The sequence below is a fragment of the Stenella coeruleoalba genome (genome assembly GCF_951394435.1).
Source record: "Stenella coeruleoalba genome assembly, chromosome: 1".
Classification (NCBI taxonomy): domain Eukaryota; kingdom Metazoa; phylum Chordata; class Mammalia; order Artiodactyla; family Delphinidae; genus Stenella; species Stenella coeruleoalba.
The window spans coordinates 95,974,615-95,995,655 of record NC_137169.1 but is presented as its reverse complement, the minus strand read 5'-3'; the positions used below and the strand labels follow the sequence as shown (position 1 = coordinate 95,995,655).

The following is a 21,041-nucleotide window of genomic DNA, read 5'->3' as shown; positions in this document are numbered from 1 at the left end:
GCTGTGGAGTGAATGTATAAGTGAATGAATGAGTGAATGAATGAAATGAGTCCCTAATCCCTTCCCCTCCCACCTGTGTCCTGGCTCCTGGTGCCCCAGCCAGGATTACTTTACCAAAGAATTGCTTTGACACTTGGAGCTTTCTTTGTGCAGAAGCATCAGTTTGGTCCCCCAGTCCCCAGGGATGAGGGGCCTGGCCTCTCCATCTCTCCTAATGCCCCTCTTTACCGGAGTGGTTCCACAATGCCTGGCACTGAAGAAGCCCCAGGCCCAGCCCCACCCAAGCTGCAAAGGGCTCCTGTCTGAGGATACCCACACTGCTCCCAAGGGCACTCCTACAGGCCCCTGCAGATGCAAGACGCTGAGGATGCAGATGGAGCTCTTGGTTTCTCCACCTGAAGATTTCACGCGGATTTCTGCAGTGGGCTGCGCCCCTCCCCCAGCCCCCTCCCCCATCCTCCATGAGAGTGCCAGCTGTGCTGGCCCCTGAATGCGAAAATGGGGAGAAGCCTGTGGGAAGGGCAGGGCCTGGCCTGAGCTGAGTAAGATAAGAGACATAGTCTTGGCTGGGCACCTGGGCCGGGGCTGGGGCCGGGACTGGAGGAGGCAACGAAGGGACAGGCTGTCCTATCTGGAAAGAAGCTGAAGGACCAAGAGGCTGAGACCCAGGGAACAGAACAGCCAGGGAGGTCAGGAGAGCTGGTCCCATGTGGCCACGGCTGGGGGCTGGCTCAGCAGCCACCTGATCCCTGGGCCCCTAAAGCTGGCTGCCCAGTGGACTCTCTTAGGTGGGGAAGGCCCCCAGCCAGCACCCCCTTCCTGGACTCCAGGCCATCCAGGGAGGTGTTGGCTGGAGTGGGGGCAGGGAAGGAGGCTGAGATCTCCTGGAATGGACCCAAGGAAGCGAAGGGTGGGCATGCTGGCTCTGCCCCCAGACCACAGGGCTCTCCAGCACAGATCCTAACCCGACGGGTCCCGGGTCTCTGCCCACGAGACCCACCACCGCATGGACACGGGCATTTCCCTCCCTCCTCTCCCCTCCTGCCTCGCTCCGTGTTTACACCCTACCTCCCTTGTTAGACTGTGAGCCCCCAGAGGGCAGGCAGCCTGGGTGCCAAGGAAGGCTTTTAAACACCATGAAGCACGAGGACTGGGTAAGTTCACGAATAGGCACAGAGGCAGACCTCAGTTTCCTATCTCTGCTGAAGCCACCCAGGCTCAACCAGAGATCTGAGGGCACGGGGTAGGGTAGGGCAGGAAAGAGCGGATGGGGGAGAGGGCTCCCTGCTGGGTCAGAGGGGAAAGAAGAAAGGGCAGAATGAGGTGGGCCCTGCTAGGAAGAAGTCTTATCCCTCCACCTAATGCCCATGGTGGTCCCGGCCCCCAGCCTTCATCTGCTCTCACAAACTCCGCATCCTGCTCGCAGGTACCACCTGGGCACACACGGTCACGAACCCACGTGCGCAGCGCACACAGGCACACGTGCCAGCCCACAGCTGCCCCCAAGGCCGGGGCCCACCTCCAGCCGCCTGTGCCCTGACCACAGAAGCCAGACTCTCCCGAACCATGGGTGCCCTCTCCTTCTGGTCCCAACCCTGGTGCCTGTTGCTGACCTGGGGCCTGAGAGGAGGTACCCAAAGGGGGAGGCAAGAGGGGGCCACACACTAATGGCAGAGGCAAGCAGAGGAGGAAGCTGGGAAGCAGGAGTCTGGCTAAGCTTGGGACACATGTCGGCGCAGGCATTGCCACAGGCCCAGGCTTTGGTGCTGGGCAGGTGGTGGCCTAGGAGGCCTTCCCACCCATCAGAGTCCAAAGAGCACAGGTGTGGCTGCCTCATGGCCTCACCAGCGTTAAGACCTGTCTGCGCCGTCAGGGCTCACCTGATCACAGGGCCTCTGCCTGTGGCTGCGCCTCTAGCAGAGAAGCCACTGCCTTCCCACCACCAGCATCAGACCAGCAGCTCAAACAACTGCGCCTTCGGGGGGACCAGCCACCAGGCCTCACTGGGACCCAGGTAAGGGACTGGCCCTTGGTGAGATCAGGGCCCACCCAAGCCGCGGGGGCTGCCGGATGCAACTCAGTGAGGCTTCCAGGCCAGGGCCTCCTGCCCATTGTCAGATGTAGCCAGGACGAGCAGCCTAAGAAGAGCTTGGGACTCGGCCAAGCTAGCCAGCCAGGAAGCAGGGTTCCAGCCGCATCCTGGGCTGCTTCTCCCAGGGTCCGTGATGCAGACCCGAACTCCATCCCCACTCCAGGTCCCTAAATGTGGGGGATAAATGGGGAAACTGGGCTGCCAGAGATCCCCCCTTCCCAGGGGCAAGGAGGCCCCCGCTCCTCCACCCCCCACCTTTCATCCCCCCATCCCCACGCCCCACCTTGAGGATCCCCCCCACCCCCTGCCTGTGTCATCAGGATCTTGAGCAGCAGATGTTTCCCTGAACCTGCTCACAGAGACCCACAGGGACCATCCTTGTGCGAGGCGGCTGGCGGGGAGCTAACCGAAACACCGTTCATTTTCTCTTCTTTGTCTTCTGGATCTAGAAGCAGGAAGTGTTGCAGCCTGAGAGGTGCAGCTGGGGAGAGGGAGAGCAGACTTTTAGTACCCCCTTACCCTTGGTGGGGAAAGGGTTCCTCCCAAAAAAGGAAAACAGAGACCCAGCCACAATCCCTTAATTGTTTACTAGCAACCATTTCCCCAGCACTGAGTCATCTTATCAGATCTTCTGCTACTTTCATAACAGTCCTAGTAACAGGGGCGTGGGCTGCTCTCTGACACTTTGCCCAGGATATTCCAAGGTTTCTGGACAACTCAGAGGCACCACGCAGATGCACGGACACCCACGGAACTGACACCCTATTCGTGATGCATACCTACATCATTAAAGTGACACATGACCTTGACCCACACACTCAGCTAACTCCTGCCCCACCCTGCACGTACACACGCACCTCATTTACTTCCATTCCGTTTCAACATATACATATTCTAGACCCCCTCTATGCCAGGAGGGTGCTGTGTGGACAGCAGTGGCAAGATAAGTCCGTCCTCAGGAGGTCACAGCCCAGTGACAGAGGCACATATATAGACAGTTAAAACATGGAGTTTGCAGTCAGACACGGCTGGGTTCATTCTCTATCAAATACTTCCTTGAGATTTCAGGCCTGTTACCCTCTTTGAACCTCAGCATCCTCATCTGGTAAATGGCATAATAACAGAACCCACCCAGCAAGGTTGTTCTGAGGATTAAATGAGTTGATGGGGGTAACATCTGTAGAACAGTGCTCAGCACATAGGGCCAAGGAAGTATAAGCGATGGTAGTGAAAATGAAATGATATAAGGTTCATAAGGCACTTAGCATTAGGCTCACAGCACTAACCAGGGTGGCTGCTCTTGTTAGAGAGGAACGTACAAGGTTTGATGTGGCATTAGGATGATGGGAAGGGTGGAGTGGGGTGGTCAAGGAGGGCTTCACGGAGGAGGTGATCCTTAACCTGGAATCTATTTATTTATTTAGATTTTTTTAATTATTGAGTTAACCTTGGTTTATAACATTATATGTTTCATGTGCACAACATTATGTTTCTACTTCTGTGTACACTATAGCATGCTCATCACCAAAAATTTAATTTCTATCCATCGCCACACAGTGATTCCGTTTACCCATTTCCCCCTCCCTCCTGCCCCTTCTCCTCTGGTAACCACTACTGTGTCCCCTGCATCTACATTTTCGTTTGGTTTGGTCTGTTTATATATTTTGTTTCGTTTGTTTGTTTCTTATATTCCACAAAAGAGTGGAATCATACGTTATTTATCTTTCTCTCTCTGTCGTATTTCATTTAGCATAACACCCTCCAGGTCCATGCAAATGGCAAGATTTTATCTTTTTTATGGTTAATTCCATTGTATATACAACATCTCCTTTATCCTGCATCTGTTGATGGTCACTCAGGTTGTTTCCATATCTTGGCTATTATAAATTCCATGATGAACACAGGGGTGTGTATTTCATATTCCTTGGATAAATACCCAGAAGTGGGATTGCTAGATCATATGGTAGTTCTATTCTTCATTTTTTGAGGAGTCTCCATATCGTTTTACACAGTGGCTGCACTATTTTACATTCCTACCAACAGTGCACAAGGGTTCCCTTTTCTTCACTTCTTTACCAACTTTTTTTTCTCTCTTGCCTTTTTGTTAATAGCCATTCTGACAGGAGTGAGGTGATACTTCATTGTGATTTTGACTTTGACTTGCTTTTCTCTAATAATTAGTGATGTTAAACATCTTTTCATGTGCCTATTGGCCAACTGTATATCTTCTTTGGAAAAATGTCTATTCCCTTGAGCTGGAATTTAAAGGGTTGTGTGGGGAGGGACTCTGAGAAGAGGGTTCAGAGAATGGAAAGGCAAAGAGACAGAAGATTTAGTAAGACATTCAGGAAAGTGCAGATCACTGACACATCCTACAGAGCCGCATCATCAACGTGCATACAAATGCATGTGCATACACACACACACACACACACACCCCTCCTGAGCGGGTCCCCAGCATAAGAGCCAGCATTGGCCTCCTCCTAATTTGAGGAATTGAAACAGGCTTGGACAAGAGGCTTGCTTTGGCAGGGAAGGCTGCAGACCCTAATTCCTTCCCTCCAGAAGCTAGGCACACCCATCTGGCATATTTTACACTCAGCCCCAGGATGGGATCTGGTCCCAAGTTCCTGTCCACCCAGCTTTCCTGAGCCCATTGGAATGAGCTTTACTGGCCAAATAATGGGAAGCTGGGAGCCTGCCTGGGGGCCTCCAAGGCCCAGCCAAGATGGAGGGCTCCTCAGCAGAGGGTATGTCTGGAGAAGGATCCAGAAAGACCTGTGGTCCAAGCCTCAGACCTGGGTCAGGGATGGGCTGCAACAGCTGTCCTGCCCAGCTCTGCCCCAGTATCCCTCTCCCCAGCCCTGATTGCTGTCTCTTCCATTCATTTCAGCTTCTAGGGAGTCATCTCAGCAGTGTCAACATGTCCCGGCCCAGCAGCAGAGCCATTTACTGTAAGCTGTCCCTGCAGTGCCCTCTCCTGTTCCCTCCCACTGAGCTCCCTGAACCCCCTGCCCTCCATTCCCTCCCTCGCCAAGTTGACCAACCCCTATTGCTGTATATGTCTCACCTCCTTCTTCTGCCCCCACTCCCTTGCTTTGGGCCACGGCAGTGCACCGGAAGGAGTACTTGCAGAATCTCACCTCAGAGCCCACCCACCTGCAGTTCAGGGTGGAGGTGAGTAACCCGGGGGCCCCAGACAGTTTCCTGATTCAACCCAAGTTTTCCCGTGTGTCCACCGCCCTGACAAAAAAACAGACATCTGAGATAAGTCTCTGCCACAGAAGCCAATGGCCTGACCCAGTCAGAGCAGGTGGGCTTGGGTCCAGCAAGCCTAACTGAGCATCTGCTGAATGTGGGGAAGGAAGATGGGCAGGGAAGGCCAGGCTAGAGGTTGAGGTGGTAGACGTCCTATCCCCGGGCAGGAACAAGCAGCAGAGGGATGGGTCAGGAGGCACCTGCCACCACCCCATCCCCGCCTGTCTCCCAGTCCACCCCCTGCCCCAGGATCTGCCACAGCTGGAGGAAGGACTGTGTGAGGTTAGCGGTCCCTGTTTGAGGACTTGAAAGGACCACTGTCTGAGAGCGGAGCTTTCTGGGCTTGAGCTCCCCGGGGCAGGCCTGCGCAGCTTAGAGCCTACAATGGAAGCTCTGGCCCTGCGTGGGAAGACAACACTGGCTCTGCCACATCTAGTTGCCTGGAGAGTTGCTGACACCACAGAGAAAGCTCAGACTGGAAGGGTGTGGCGGAGAAGAGAAGACACCAAGTCAGGTTGAAGGTCTGGGGTAGAAACCGCCCCTGGGCAGCAGCAGATCTAGGGCCCTCCCGGAGAAGAAGCAGAAGAAGCAGCGAGGGATGCTGGAGCAACCGTCTGGGGGCTCCAGAGGGCGGCAGAGGTCAGGGCCCCCCAGCCATCTGGGCTGGGCCCAGGAGCACTGGGCTTCATGGAGGGATAGGGGTTAGGAACCGGCTTCGGTTAGGTTTAGCAGGCAAGAGCAAGAAGAGGCATGTCCAGGATGCCAGGGCACTTGGTCATGTTGTCAGAGCTCCTGAATATGCCAGCCATGTGAACTGGGAGAGGAGCTGGGAGCTATGCAGAGGGTGGCGTTGTGGGATCAAGGGGCAGGAGGCAGACAACCTCCCCACAACCAGGGCCTGGAGGGGAGGGTGAGGGGCAGGACTGTCACTTGTGAAGGCAACGTTTGGATAGGAGAAGGGAGGGGTCTCCTCAAGGATAAAAACACTGCTAGAATGATCAGACTAGTGGGGGGCAAGGGCCTGAGTGGAGAGAGAGGTCAGTATGGACTTCTCTGGGCAAGAATCAGGGAGAAGGGGGGCTTGACTTCTTCCTGAGAGACTGGGAGGTGATGGGTTAGCAGAGGTGGAACGTGCCTTCTGGGCAGGGGGAACAGCATGAGAAAAGGCACGGAGACAGGTACGCCAGGTCAGGGAGGAGATGGACCAGGCTGGGATGGTGATTCCAAAGAGGGCAAAGGAAGCCGGGGACAGAATTTGAGCATCCTATATATATCCCACCCAGAGGAGTTCAGACTTATTTGTTGGGTAGCTGAAGCCCACATCTACGACGATCTAGCCCCCTCAGCTGGCCTGGACTGTTAAAGGCCATGACTGTCCTTCCTCCAGAGTCCTAAACCCCCTCCTACAGCCCCTCAGACCCTGACTTGGGAGCCCCCTCCTAGCCTGACTGCCTCTGGCCATCACACAGGCCCCTGAAGTTTGCTTTATAGGGATGGCCTGGCACTCCCCAACAGGGAGGCCAGGGACATGTCTTCCCCCTCTGCTGCCTTTCCCCCACCCCCCAGCCCTGCGCATTCCCACCTGTGATCCCCTTCTCCAAACCTTCTCCCAGTCCTGCATCTTCTCCTCTCCCCTCAGCACCTGCTGACATGTAAGCTGGGGACGCAGAGAGTCCAGGAGCCCAAGGATGCCCTGCAAAAGCTGCAGGAAATGGACGCTCAGGGCCAGGTGTGGAGCCAGGACTTGCTCCTGCAGGTCAGGGATGGCCGGCTCCAGCTGCTGGACATCGAGACAAAGGTCAGCCTCCCACCATTCCCCGCAAGGGATCATAGCTGACCCAGGCCGTGGGAAAGCGAGCACCAGGAGTGAACACCATCGATGCATGTCCCACATGGCAACCACCCCTCCCCATACACAATACATACCCAGGACTAGGAAGAAACGGGGGACAGAGACACAGGGATCAGGGGAGACGACGCCCCATCCCAGACCACTAGAAGGGTGGAGCAACCCAGGTCAGGAGCTCCCAGGAGTCAGCCTGGCTCTCAGTGACCTCACAGCTGACCTCTCTGCCTGGCCCAGGAGGAACTGGAATCTTACCGCCTGGACGGCATCAAGGACATGGACGTGGCACTCAACACCTGCTCCTACAACTCTGTCCTGTCCATCACTGTGCAGGATTCAGGCCTGCCAGCCACTAACACTCTGCTTTTCCAGTGCCAGGAAGTGGGGGTGAGTAGGTGTGGAATCCAACAGCCATCACCCCCCCACTCCTCCCCGACCCCCCATCCCCAGCCTGTCTGACTGCTGCTTCCTGCAGGCAGAGCAACTGAAGACCAGCCTGCAGAAGGCTCTGGAGGAGGAGCTAGAGCAAAGGTAGGCAGCCTCTGCCCCAGCCCACCTGCAGGACCTCAGAGCTCAGGTCTGCCCCACATCTGGGGGAGCCCAGGAGCCTGTGGCCCAATAACATAGGCATAGACCTGGGGAGGGGCCAGGCTGAAATAGGGCACAGATGGGCATGGGGAAGGGGCTGGGGCGGGGCCCAGTGAACACTGGAGGCTGGCCTCAGAGGCTGACGTGGGAGGGGCTGGCCCCAGAGAGCAGGCAGATGAGGCAGGGGAGAGTCAGGGAAGGCTTCAGATGGAGACCAGGGAGCAGGGCTGGTCGGGCTCCTGGAGAGAGGGAGTGGTACCCTTGGGTCCTAGGGCAGAAGGGTGGGCAGTGCCTCTGTCCCAAGAACCCTGTCAAAGCTGTGTCCCCACCATGTGCTCACAGGCCCCAATTCGGAGCCCTTCTCCCAGGTCAGGACAGATGCAGGGGGCCTCTTCTGGAAAGGCCGATCCCTAAGGAGCAGGTACCTCCTCTGGAGTGCAGACCCCCTCCAGAGCAGCACCACTGGATGACCCCAGAGCACAGTAAGCTTGGGCGTGGGGGCCAGTGGGAGGAGAGGATTCCCGTCAAAGGTCAAAGAAGTTCTGGGCCATGGTTCCCTTCCATTGCAGACACACCACGATCCCCAAGGCCCCTGCCACACCACTCCATCATCCAAAACTCAAGTGCCTTCACTTTGCCTCCTTCGAGGAGGTCCCCATCCCCCGGGGACCCAGGACGGGATCAGGTAACTGCAGACTGTCTTGGGCTCCTTAAGGATTTTTGGTCCTGGCCCAAGGGAGGACACCAGTCGTCTCCATCACCCCAAGGAGCCAGGTGCCAGGATGACCAAGGCAGGGCCTGGGCTGAGGAGGGACACGGAGCCTTGGTCAGACCCTGGGCTGGGCCTGAGGCTCAGGCTTGTGGTAGGAGGGGGCGGGGGGTCAGGGTTGGGAGTTCCAGGGTGGGCCTAACTGCCCACTCAGACCATGGGTTGTTTGGGGTCCAGGAGGTGCTGAGCCACGTCCTAAGAGACATCGAGCTATTCATGGAAAAGCTGAAGGAGGACCAGTCAAACACCAGTCATAAGAAGAAGAGACAGAGGAAGAAACAGATAAAGCATCAGGGGGGTGAGTGTTGAGGGCCAGGGGAGAGGAGTGGGGGGAGAGTCTTGGGATGATCTGTGACCCACCACCTTCCCACTTCTTTCTACAGGGATAACAGAGGCACATTACATCGACTGCTTCCAGAAGATCAAGTACAGCTTCAACCTCCTGGTATGTGGCTCCCCACAAGTTCCCCAGCCCTTCCCCCCACCCCACCTCAGCAGTCCCCTCCTCTCTTGTCTTATGGACATCCCAAGCTTCTCCAGCTTCTTCCCACTCTTGGGACTTTTGGAGAAATGCCAGGCTCCCCATCAAGGCCCAGAACAATGGGGCCCTGGGGTCCTGGTGAAAGTAGGGTGGGAGGAAGGGTGGTAACAGGCTTCGCCCTGTATCCTCAGGGAAACCTGGCCACGATGCTGCAGGATACAGGCGCCCCTGTGTTCATACACCTCCTCTTCCAAACTCTGAACTCCGTGAGTCGGGGGAGGACAGGGTGGTGCAGAGGGACATGCTGAAGTTAAGATGAGACAGAGGCCTGGGTGGGAGGTAGGGGGCAGAGGGAGTCTGTGGATCTGCCCTTTGCTCACCTCAGCACATTCTTCTCCTTGACCCCAAGACGCCATCCCCACTATGCACTGTCCTTAACCCCAAGGACACCAGTGGGGGCAGGAAGGAGCAGGCCTGGGGCAACGCGGTATTGCAAAAGTGGGAAGCCAGGGACCCCAGGCCCTTCCCCACTCCTGTCTGGCCCTGCAAGAGCCCAGGCTTCCTGAAACCTTCTGTCCCTCCCCAGATCCTGGAGCAGTGCCCTGAGCCTGGCCTAGCAGTCCAAGTGATCTCACCCCTCCTCACCACCAAGGCCGTTGATCTGCTGCAGTCCTGTCTAAGCCCACCTGAGAGTAACCTCTGGAAGGGGCTGGGCATAGCCTGGACCACCAGCCAGTAAGTGACGACAAAGCCTAACTGAATCAGAGGCAAGGGACGTGGGGGCATAGGGCAGGACACACAGGGCAGGAGGTGGCAGGCTCTACATTGTGTCTTAAAACAAACAGAAATTCTGTACCCATTAAACAATTAAACAAAACTCTGTACCCATTCTTCCCACTCCCCAGGCCCTGGTAACCTCTATTCTATGAAATATCTCAAAACAAATTGAAGGACTCTACCTGGAGTGTCCAACTTTTAATTAGGCTAAGTACAAACAATGAAAACAAAACAAAACCACCACTTACCATCACCCACCACTGAAGGAAAGCATTATTTCAGAAAAAAGAACAATTCTTCCCAAGGAAGGAGAGTTGGCAAACTTCTAGTAAAATTTTTCTCATTTTGGTCAAGGACAAAGTGAAAACTCTGTCTCAATTCCTGCCCAGATTTTAACAATTACTGATGTAAGAGATGCTGCAAATGTAACATCAATAAGAGTTGCAACCCAGCAGCCAAGGAGCTAAGAGAGAAAGAGATATTCCACGCGGGTGGAACCGTGAGATGGGCAGTTGGGCGGCAAGGCCAAATTGATGACAGCTGTGGGGAGGGGAGGATGAAACCAGCTTGGATATGCTGAGCTGAGGTGTCAATGGAACCTGCGCAGAGACAGGGTGGCCTGGGCTTTGGGGGAGAGGTCCGACCTGGCTACAAGAGTTTGAGAACAGTCAGTACAGAAGTGATATTTGGGGCCACCTGGAGGTAAGCACTGTGGTGGGAGCCCCAGAGCTCACTTTAACAAGCATGGTCTGCTCTCCCCATGAGAGAAGGGCCTGGGGAAACTTCAAGGTGGTGAAAGGAAACATGGTTAAGGAGGCAAAGAGAAATTCCAGAGAGTTAAAAGGAGAAACAAAAAAGCAGAACATGAAAACCAAGAGAGACGAGGGTTGGGGTTTTTTATATAAATTTATTTATTTCTTTTTGGCTGTGTTGGGTCTTCGTTGCTTCATGCAGGCTTTCTCTAGTTGCGGCGAGCAGGGGATACTCTTCGTTGCGGTGCACAGGCTTCTCATTGCGGTGGCTTCTCTTGTTGCGGAGCACGGGCTCTAGGCGTGCGGGCTTCAGTAGTTGTGGCACGCGGGCTCAGTAGTTGTGGTTCGCGGGCTCTAGAGCGCAGGCTCAGTAGTTGTGGCGCACAGGCTTAGTTGCTCCGTGGCATGTGGAATCTTTCCGGACCAGGGATCGAACCCATGTCCCCTGCATTGGCAGGCGGATTCTTAACCACTGTGCCAACAGGGAAGTCCAAGAAGAGGGTTTTAGAAAGAGAAATCAACTGGGAAAAAAACCAGTGGTTCTAGGATTCTTTTTGCCTAATGAGCAGGGTTTTTTTTTCCAATTCAGCCCCATTAAAGGATTTTTGTGTCCAATTCATCTAAAGACATAAATTATAACTTAATGTAATCAATTTCTTTTATTGTGGTAGAATATACATAGGATAAAAGTTAGTTAAACTATTTTTAAGTGTATAATTCAATGCCATTAAGTACATTAACAGTGTTGTACAACCATCTCCACTATCCATTTCCAGAAATTTTTCAGCATCCCAAACAGAAACTCTGTACCCATTACACAATCAACCAAAACTCTGTACCCACTCCTCTCTTTTCCCAGCCCCCTGGTAACCTCTATTCTATTTTCTGACTCTGTTTATTATTTTAAATATAAAATTAAGTCAGATGTGGCCTAAGATGTTTTCTCATTTCTTAAAGTAACCAAAAATGAACGAATGAATGAGATGAAAGACAGAAACACAGAAAATAGAATAACTAAAGAGTTGTAAAAACTCTCAAAATAGTTAAATTTCAGGTAAATTTTATTCAGGTTATTTGATTTTAGGCAAATTGACCCAAAACTATAAATAACACTAAATTCTGTGGTAATCCAGAAGGATATAGACCATACAAGGCCACTGGATCTGGCAGTCAGATTATCAGGACTTTAGAAGAACTAGTTTCAACAGAGCAATGGCAAAGGTAAAAGTCAGGTTGCAAGGCATAATGAAAGAACCAGAGGTAAGAAAATGCAGGCAGGGCATGTGGACACGTCCTCAAAAAACTGGACGAAGATAAGGGAATAGAATGACAGCTTAAAGGGCACAGTAACAGAGTCAAGGGAAGACCTGAGCATGTTTTTAGGGCAAAGAAAAGGAGCCGATAAAAACGATTCAGAAGGGGGAATCACTTACTTGTCCCCGTTGAATAAATTAGCTGCCTCCTGTGTCCCATGCACTGTACTATGGATACAGCTCTCAAGGAGTTCAACGTAAGTAAGAGACACAGACATGTGAGAATCATGTGCCATTCAGCGTGAGAGGAGCAATAATCCAGGGTGTCTGGAGTTCAGCAGCAGTGCAAAGAGGAAGCATTCACCTCTGCCTCCGAGAGGTAGGGAGGGGACTTCCTCGAAGAGGGGACTTGGCATTCCCCAGGCCGGCAAGCAGAGCATGACTGGAGACCACCAACAGTGTGCTGCTCCTCCTGCGTGCTAGGCAATGGGTGAGGGGGAGGCTGAGTGGCAAGTACTAGCTCCCACCCTAGAGCCGGCCAGAGTGCTGTGCTGGGATCACAAGGCGGAGTTCCACGTACTAACCCGCTAGAAAGGGATCTGCTGCTGGGAACTCTAACCAGTTAGACCCCGCGGGGGTCTTCCAGCCCTAACGCTCTGCGGTTCTACCACTCTCAGTCAAACCCCCCATCAGTGAGATAAAGTACTCATCTCTTCTGGTGTTGATATGTCTGCACTTTCACGGGCAGAGGTGAGGCTGGCCCATGGATACCTGCACTGTGGGATTTGCACATGCTTAGCTGTTCGCTCCTATGTGGGTGTCCCGGGGCCTTTGATCAGTGCCCGTGGGCCACGTCCTCCACTACCTAGAAGATTCCCCAGGCTAGGCCCTGTCATCTCCGCCCTCTCCACATCCCACAACCTGGCACAGAGTGGACTCAGCCTTGTTCTTTCCCCAGGTCCAAATGGACAGGCAGTGAGCCCCTGCCCTACCAACCCACATTCTATGACGGTTGGCAGCTTCCAGAACCTTCCTACGAGGTAAGGGGAGCTTAGCACAGAGTCCTATTCAAAGCCCTAGTCTCTGGCTGGGCTTTCTCAGTCCACTATCTCAGTCCAAACCATGGTCACGTGACACCTAAGTGGTAGGTGGGTTCTGTGTGGTGGGCAGACAGGTGAGGGGATATGAGGCAGCTGTGTGCAAGGGGGTCTGTGGTCTCACACCCCACCTCCCTACCACCACGCTGGCTGACATCCTGCTCGTACTCTGTTCTACCCCTACAGGAGCCTTCAAGATACCAAGACTCTACTTCCCCCCGGTACGCCCTGGGTTTAGTCAGGACCGTAGGGTCCCAGGGAGGGAGGGACAGGGCTGATCTGTGGATCTGTGGATTCTACATGTCACTGACGTCCGGGCTCTCTTTTAGCCAGGCACATACATGTACAGGCACATCTCTCCCCTACCTTGGGTGAAGAGGCAGTTTTTCACCTTCCTAGGCACCGATCCCTTCTTCTTTCAATACTCTCCACACGTACCTCTGATTTCCCAGAGCTTGAGTATTAAGTGCTCAAAGGAGATGCAGAAAATTCCACTGCTGGAAGAGTCCTGAGAAATCAACATTTCAGACCCCTTCTGCTTATAGAAGCCCACACCCCAAGCCCACCTAAGAAGGACCTGCCCTCAAAATCTGTGGAAGCCCAAAAGTCACCGTTAGACTCCAACGGGGAGGTATCTGGGGCTGAGACAGGGGCCCAGTCTCTGAGGCCCCACTCTCCGGCCATCCTGACTGTCTCCGGGGGTAGCGGGGGAAGCCATAGGTTAGGAAGCAACTCGCACTTTGCTCAAGAGGAGACACACAACCACGGACGCCACCCTGGGCCCTCCAGACCCGGACCTGTCAAGCCAGCCGTGAAAATGCAAGTCCTATATGAGTTTGAAGCTAGGAACCCACGGGAACTGACTGTGGTCCAGGGAGAGGTACTGGAGGTGAGGCATGGGCTTGAGCTGATAAAAGGAGGTGGTGGTTGGTGGGAGCTACTGGGAGCATGGCGTGGGTGGCCTAGAGAGGGAGAGGGAAGGTGGGGAAGGGCCAGAAGGGAGAAAGCCTGGTGGGGGAGGGCCAAGGCTGGTCGGACAGAGGCTTGGGTCACCGCTGGAGTGACTCTTGGCAGGTTCTGGACCAGAGTAAACGGTGGTGGCTGGTGAAGAATGAAATGGGACGGAGCGGCTACATCCCCAGCAACATCCTGGAGCCCCTGCAGTCGGGGTTCCCTGGAAGCCAGAGCAAGTCGTTCCCTCCGGTACTACCCAGCCTAGACTATTCAGAAGCTATAAAGCCTGAGTCAAAGGTGGGGGCAGGGAGGATCCAGTGACAAGTGGAGGAGATGGTCCCGGTTCAACTTAATCAGTATTATCACACGCTTACTGTATCCTGAGTTTATTCATGGGACCAGAGCAGAGAACAAGCCTTGTGCCTATCAGACAAGCGAACCATGGAGTGAGACAAATGATTTGACGGAAGCCCAGAGAAGGGACCCAGATGATGGTGGCTGTAGGTGGCTCTGAGATGAGATGGCCTCTGACCCCCACTTCCCCTGATTCTAGGCTCCAGGGCTTCGACTTAGCTCAAGGCCTGAGGAGGTCACAGCCTGGTTGCAGGCAGAGAACTTCTCCACTGTGTGAGTGCCAAGTCCCATGGCTTTACCTCTGTAAAGGGCTCAGATAATAATCAGGCACCCCTCCCCATCACAAGAGTCTCTTCCAGGGCGCTTCTCCCTTCAACCTCAGGAGCTGTGAAATTAGTTTCAGCCAATATGTTTATCTTACTCCCTGGCCTCCAGATACCCTTTCTGTGAATTCTTCTGTCACCCCAGTCTCCAAGCCCAAACAGCCCCTTCTCCACACAGACACCCAGGCCCAGTCCTTCCGCCCCACCACTGACAGTTTCTGCTGTTTCTGTTCCCAGCACAGTGAAGACTCTCGGGTCCATGACGGGGCGCCAGCTGCTTCACATGAGACCTGGGGAGCTACAGATGCTGTGTCCCCAGGAGGCCCCAAAGGTCCTGGCACGGCTGGAGGCTGTCAGAAGGATGCTGGGGGTGAGGCCACCCTGGGATCCTGACCCCCGCTGGAAATGTGGGATGATCCCTGAGTGAGAGTGTCAGGTGGACAAGCCAGCAGCCCCAACCCTGGGGTGGCACTCAATGTGTCAGGTCTGGCCACAGGACAGTCCCCCAGGGGCTTGATTTCATGTGCTCAGGCATGCCTTGAAGCTCCTAGCTGATTGTTGGCATCAGCTCTGGGGTCCCTCACCTGCCACCAGCCTCACCTCAACCTTTTCTTTCCTCAGATGAACCCTTAGGCAGCAACTCAAACACCTCCAAGACCAAGACTTTCTCACAAGCAAGATGGCGGATATGATAACTCTTTAGAGCCCCGAGAATTCTTCTTTCAGGCCCCCAGGTTGCAGCGAACCCCACACCCCAGCTCACACAGCAAAGAAGATGAGCAAGCCCAGAGGTTGAGACAAATGGTGCCGCTTCTCGCTGTGTTGAGAGCTCTCCCCAGTTGCCACCTATTTATTGCATCTCTTTCCTGAGCCTGGAGCACTTAAGCCTAGGTTTGTCAGGACTCTGTTTAGCCCCCCTCCTCCCCAATAAAAGTATCTTCAAGCTTGTCATGCGCCTCTCTTGCAGCTTCCTCTGGCCCTGATGGGGGCCAAAGGCAGAGAGTCAGGAAGAGCTGGGACACTGGGCATGAAACAGCAGCAGCCCTACATCCATCACTGGGCCAGACTGTTTGAATGTGAGCGGGAATTCACTGGAGCTGAGCCAGAATTTGAGAATTATGGTCCAAGCTCTCCTTACTTTATAAACAAACTCCAAAATAAGGCTATCCTTGACATCTTTATCCTTCTGTGTACACTTCTTCCAGTATATTCCAAGGCACCCAGCACAGCTGAGGACACAACACTTCACAGGAGCAAGGAGTACCGGGGCTGACAGTGGTAGGTTTTGATCAGCCATACTGGCTGATGATCCAGAGACGCACTGAAAAAGCGTGTCAGGTGGTCCACGCTCTACTTGGCAACTTTCTCTTCTAATACTTTTGTCCCCTCCTGTTGGGTGAGCTAAATTTGAGCCCCCTCCCCAGCTTGTCTCTTTAGTGGCAGAGCGTAGGGAACGCTGGACTGGAACACTGGACTGCCTGTGTGAACTCTGGCAAGTCATTTCACTCTCTGGCTTCCTTTTCTCTCAAACGTTAAGTGAAGAGCCTGTACTGTCTGTGGCTTCTGATATTTAGTATACATAGCCTTCTTTAATCTCAGAACTGTCACAGACTGCCCTCCCTACAAAACCGGTTGTACTTTCATTGATTTAGTCTACAGATAAGGCTTGATGTACTTATGGATTAAGGGTCCTTAAGATTTTCCCTTAGTCTCTCTTAATTGAATTTGTCCATGACCCTAACACTGCCAGAATATTGTATTTTTCGACTGCCTATGTCATCCCCTCAAGTTCCTGGCCTCCGAAAATCATCTCTCTTAGCTGATGACACTGAATAAGAAAGCAAACATCTTCCCTCACAAAATAGAACAAAAGTGAGACCCTTAAGGTTTGACTTTCAAGGGCAAAAGTTAACCAGAAAAGTTAATTTGGGGGAACGGGGAGAGGAGATATTGACACATTGCCTTCTGGGGCTTCATGGAGCTGAAGGAGTCCTAGAAACAGGGAAACCCTCCAGAACCAGATAAAAAAAAGTATGCTCCCCAGATTTCCCAGCAAGGACTGAGATGAGGTGAGACTGTCTGGATATCCAAGTGCAAAGGAACTAACACAAATTGGGCTGACAGACCTAGGTTTGAATCCCAGGCCACCCATGGAAACTTGAACCTAGGAAGGCAACTCACCCAACCTCTCCAGGCCTCAATAATCTTAATGGGCATAAAACCTACTTCACAAAGTTGTTGTGAAGCTTAAATTGCAATAAATTAGTAACATACGTGAAATACCTAGACTATTGACTAGCATATCATAGGTGTTCCTTAAGTGTTAGTCTTATACCCAAGTTAATTTGTAACTGGCCTGTTATCTTAGGAGGAGAAATCAGGCATTATAAATGCATCTGTCCCAATGTGTTTGTACTTTTTTCCTTTCTTCTTTTAGTGAACTGTCCTTTTAAAAAGTCTCATCTGGGCTTCCCTGGTGGCACAGTGGTTGAGAGTTCGCCTGCCGATGCAGGGGACACGGGTTCGTGCCCTGGTCTGGGAAGATCCCACATGCCGCAGAGCGGCTGGGCCCGTGAGCCATGGCCGCTGAGCCTGCGCATCCGGGAGCCTGCCCTCCTTAACGGGAGAGACCACAATTGTGAGAGGCCCGCGTACCGCAAAAAAAAAAAAAAAAAAAAAAAGTCTCACCTTTGCTTCAGCCAAACTAAGGGGGAAATGTGAGTTCCCAAACCCTGGCTAGGGGGTCTTAGAACACAGGGGCTCTGTGTTCTAAGTAGCTGTGCTGTAGAGGCCAGGCCAGACACCTAACGAGCAGCTCCGAACTCCTCTCCATCCATCCTCAATGCACACGCCAAAGACAGAGATTCCCTGGTGGTCAGTCTCAGTCGCCTCCTGGTTCTTGCCCACCTCCCCCCAAACCCCCCACACCCGCTAGATAAATATTTATGGCATGAATCGCACTCTCCGGGGGTAACCAGGGCCCTCACCGCCTAGGCTGTTAGGGCTCCTCCCACCCTAATTGGCACTAGTAAACAAACACAATTCCGCTTCACGCGTGGAGAATGCAGAGACCCAAACCCAGGTCCGGGTCACTCTCCTCCCCTGCCTAGCCCGGGGACGGTCCGCCCCCAACCCCAGGGACTGCAGCAGTCGCGCCTGCGCGTGGCCACGCGGACACTCGGGGGGGAGGGGAAGACGACGATGGGGGCGGAGTCAGGCGCGCACGTTGGTGCCACCTACTTACGTCGGGTATAAAGCCCCTCCCGTTAGCCAACTATCCCCAGTCCGCGAAGGCAGGCACGCAGTAACGAAATGTCGTCGAAGTCAACCATGATTTTGGGTTACTGGGATATTCGCGGGGTGAGTGCCGTCTCAATTGACAAGCCGCTCGGTCTGGTAGACGGACGCGGAGGTGGCCGGGGGCTCACGGTCAGTGGTCTCCGAGAGAAGGGGTTCTACTCGGGGGCCAAACTTCCTACGCCGCGACGCTTAACGCAGCGCGGCCGGCCCCAGCCGAGCTCCCGGGCCGCTGAGGCCGACCCCTGCCCCGCCTCTGGACACGCTGGCCTGGGGGAGAGGGGCTGAGGGCAGCAAGCCCAACGTGGTAGGTCTCAGGAGCCGTTTAACTACCCGCTCGGCGGGATGCAGCGTCTGGGCAACCGTGGGCCGGAAGGGGGCGGGGCATTGGCGGGCGTGGATTGGGGGTGCCGTTGGGAGCTGTGCAGATGCTGACGGGGAGCTTTTTTACTCCCCAGCTGGCGCATGCCATCCGCATGCTCCTGGAGTTCACGGAGACAGCCTATGAAGAGAAAAGATACACGTGCGGGGAAGGTAATGCCCCTCTGGGTGGCAGTGCGACGCCGCGCTAAGCCGAGCAGGCCCTCCAAATGTCCCTGTCTTCTTCTGCCCTGAGGGTGGCATCACGACGAGGTCGGGTGGGACTTATGCCCCAGTCACCTGGGAGCTCTCTGCCGTGTCCAGTGTGGGGAGTGATCTGGGGATTCTCTCTCTGCCATAGCCCAACCCTGTCTTAACACTTTATGAGTAATAGTTAAGCTTTGGGGGTCTAGGTATGTGAGGTATTGGAATTAGGGTGTGTCTTTAGATCTTTCCACTCTCCTCAGGTCGGATATTAAGGAGGTTGGATCCCACTTCATTCTCTCTCTTACAGCTCCTGACTATGATAAAAGCCAGTGGCTGGATATGAAATTCAAACTAGACCTGGACTTTCCTAACGTAAGTGGCTTTAGGAGAATAGGGGACAGAAGGGAAGGTCTTCAAGTATATCCTTGCTCCTTTCCTCTCTATTCTAGGGGGATCTAGAATATGGGCTCTTAACCTGGATAGAATAGGTAGAATTCAGGGGTCCTTGAACTTAGATGGAGAAAAAATTACATTTTCATTTCCACTAACTAAAAGTTAACAATTCCTTCTGTTGTGAGTATAGGCAGTCAGTGACCTTGATTATTAGCCATGCCTGTGACTTTGTCACTAGTAGAAAATGGATATTTTTGTATTATATTAATGTGTTGCAGATATTATAAATAAATATTATTTACACTTATCATATTTTGAAAGTATGATAGTTATTACCTCTTGTTATTTAATGCATTCATAGGCACATATTACTCTTACAATTTTGTTCTTTTAATATTATATAAATCGTGTAAATATATGTAATTTGCTTTATGCATTTAAAAACCTTATTCTAAGAAAGGGTCCAGGGCTTCCCAGGTGGCGCAGTGGTTAAGAATCCGCCTGTCAATTCAGGGGACATGGGTTCGAGCCCTGGTCTGGGAAGATCCCACATGCCACGGAGCAACTAAGCCCGTGGGCCACAACTACTGAACCTGTGCTCTAGAGCCCATGTGCCACAACTATCGAAGCCCACACGCCTAGAGCCTGTGCTCCACAACAGAGAAGCCACCACAATGAGAAGCCCACACACTGCAACGAACAGTAGTCCCCGCTAGACACAACTAAGGAAAGCCTGCGTGCAGCAATGAAGACCCAATGCCCCCAAAAATAAATAATTAAGAAAAAAAAAAAGCGTCCATGGCGTGCACATACGCATACACACACACACACACACACACACACAGATTAAGCACCCCTGTCTAGAATCAGGTGTGGACTGAGTTACTAACTTTTACTTACTCTCTTCTTTCTCCTGACACAGCATCTTCTCTCTACTGTTCACTTCCCTGCAAGTCTTATCTTTCCCAGGAGAGAGAGGCAGGTAGGCAAGAGAGAGTCCGGTTGTTCATTTGGCCTTTCCTTTTCCTTCCAGCTGCCCTATCTCATGGACGGTAAGAACAAGATCACCCAGAGCAACGCCATCTTGCGCTATATCGCCCGCAAGCACAATATGTGTGAGTGGGGTAGGGCTGGTGAGGTGAGGGCTGCTCACCTGGGGGTGGATAAGGCCAAATGACAGTTTGGCCTACAGGTGGTGAGACTGAAGAAGAAAAGATTCGAGTGGACATGATGGAGAACCAAATAATGGATTTTCGCATGCAACTGATACAACTCTGCTACAACGCTGACCACGTGAGTTTCCTCAGCAGGAAGGCATCAAGAAAAAGGAGCATTGAGGAACCCAAGTGTTATTTCTGCTCCATTCGCCTGCAGATGATGACAGCTATTCTCACTTTCCCTTTTACTTCTCTCCCAGGAAAAACTGAAGCCTCAGTACTTGGAACAGCTACCTGGACAACTGAAACAGTTCTCCTTGTTCCTGGGGAAATACTCATGGTTTGCAGGGGAAAAGGTAGGAAGAAAGGAAAAGGAGGGGATCCCTTTCTATCTCTGCAGGTGTTAATGAACTCCCCAGACCTGATGATCTTATCGTTCCTCTAGCTCACCTTTGTGGATTTCCTCACCTATGATGTGTTAGATCAGAACCATATCTTTGAGCCCACGTGCCTGGATGAATTTCCAAATCTGAAGGCTTTCATGCGCCGTTTTGAGGTGATGCTCCCTGCACCTTTCTCTTACAAAAACAGACTCTCCCTGGGCCCCAAGGGACCCCATTGTGGTAGATTCTTGCCCAACACCAGCTTTTGCCTAAAGGGATCAAGGTTGGACACCTCTAAGCCTTTAAGTCTTGGGAAGGCCCTGGCTTCTATACCTTGAAGGCACTATCTACAAGAAATGGCAGGGGTGAGGGCCTTGGGGGTGGAGTCAGGCAGCATGTGAGTGTTGCTGTTTTGGAATGGGGCTTTGGGCTGGGCTAGAGTCTTTATAAGGTTTGGTGTGCTTTCCCTTCAGGCCTTGGAGAAAATAGCTGCCTACATGCAGTCTGACCGCTTCCTTAAGATGCCCATCAACAACAAGATGGCCCAGTGGGGCAACAAGAGAATATGCTGAGCAGGAGGCATATTTGCACTGCTTGTTTTGTTCCATCCTGTCCCTAGGGGGGCCTGTACTTTCTCTGCTCTTTTCAATAAATAGCACTGCAGTTACTGGTGTCCAGCTGGATGTCTCTTGGGAGTAAA

General features: G+C 53.0%; 2 protein-coding genes across 7 annotated transcripts; both read left to right on the top strand.

The window, feature by feature from the left end:
* Nucleotides 1–646: 646 nt before the first annotated feature.
* Nucleotides 647–15,487, top strand: EPS8L3 (EPS8 signaling adaptor L3). 6 transcript variants are annotated; one of them, XM_079931453.1, is made up of 20 exons: nt 647–1,154; nt 1,427–1,630; nt 1,874–2,014; nt 4,986–5,046; nt 5,205–5,269; nt 6,990–7,148; nt 7,434–7,583; nt 7,672–7,727; nt 8,127–8,469; nt 8,731–8,851; nt 8,937–8,998; nt 9,226–9,300; nt 9,621–9,769; nt 12,775–12,856; nt 13,100–13,134; nt 13,619–13,802; nt 13,988–14,116; nt 14,421–14,494; nt 14,782–14,914; nt 15,166–15,487. In XM_079931453.1, the coding sequence occupies exons 4-20, from the start codon at nt 5,016–5,018 to the stop codon at nt 15,175–15,177; spliced, it is 1,860 nt and encodes a 619-aa protein (XP_079787579.1). In that variant the 5' UTR covers nt 647–1,154; nt 1,427–1,630; nt 1,874–2,014; nt 4,986–5,015; the 3' UTR covers nt 15,178–15,487. The 6 variants fall into 6 exon arrangements, with proteins under 6 accessions (XP_079787579.1, XP_079787575.1, XP_079787578.1 ...); XM_079931449.1 differs by lacking the exon at nt 1,427–1,630; XM_079931452.1 differs by having other exon boundaries at nt 1,427–2,014.
* Nucleotides 15,488–17,799: 2,312 nt separating this feature from the next.
* LOC307175678 (glutathione S-transferase Mu 3) lies at nt 17,800–21,041 on the top strand. The gene is made up of 8 exons (XM_079901026.1): nt 17,800–17,904; nt 18,300–18,375; nt 18,716–18,780; nt 19,835–19,916; nt 19,994–20,094; nt 20,219–20,314; nt 20,404–20,514; nt 20,815–21,041. Exons 1-8 carry the CDS (start codon nt 17,857–17,859, stop codon nt 20,911–20,913), a joined length of 678 nt encoding a protein of 225 aa, XP_079757152.1. The 5' UTR covers nt 17,800–17,856; the 3' UTR covers nt 20,914–21,041.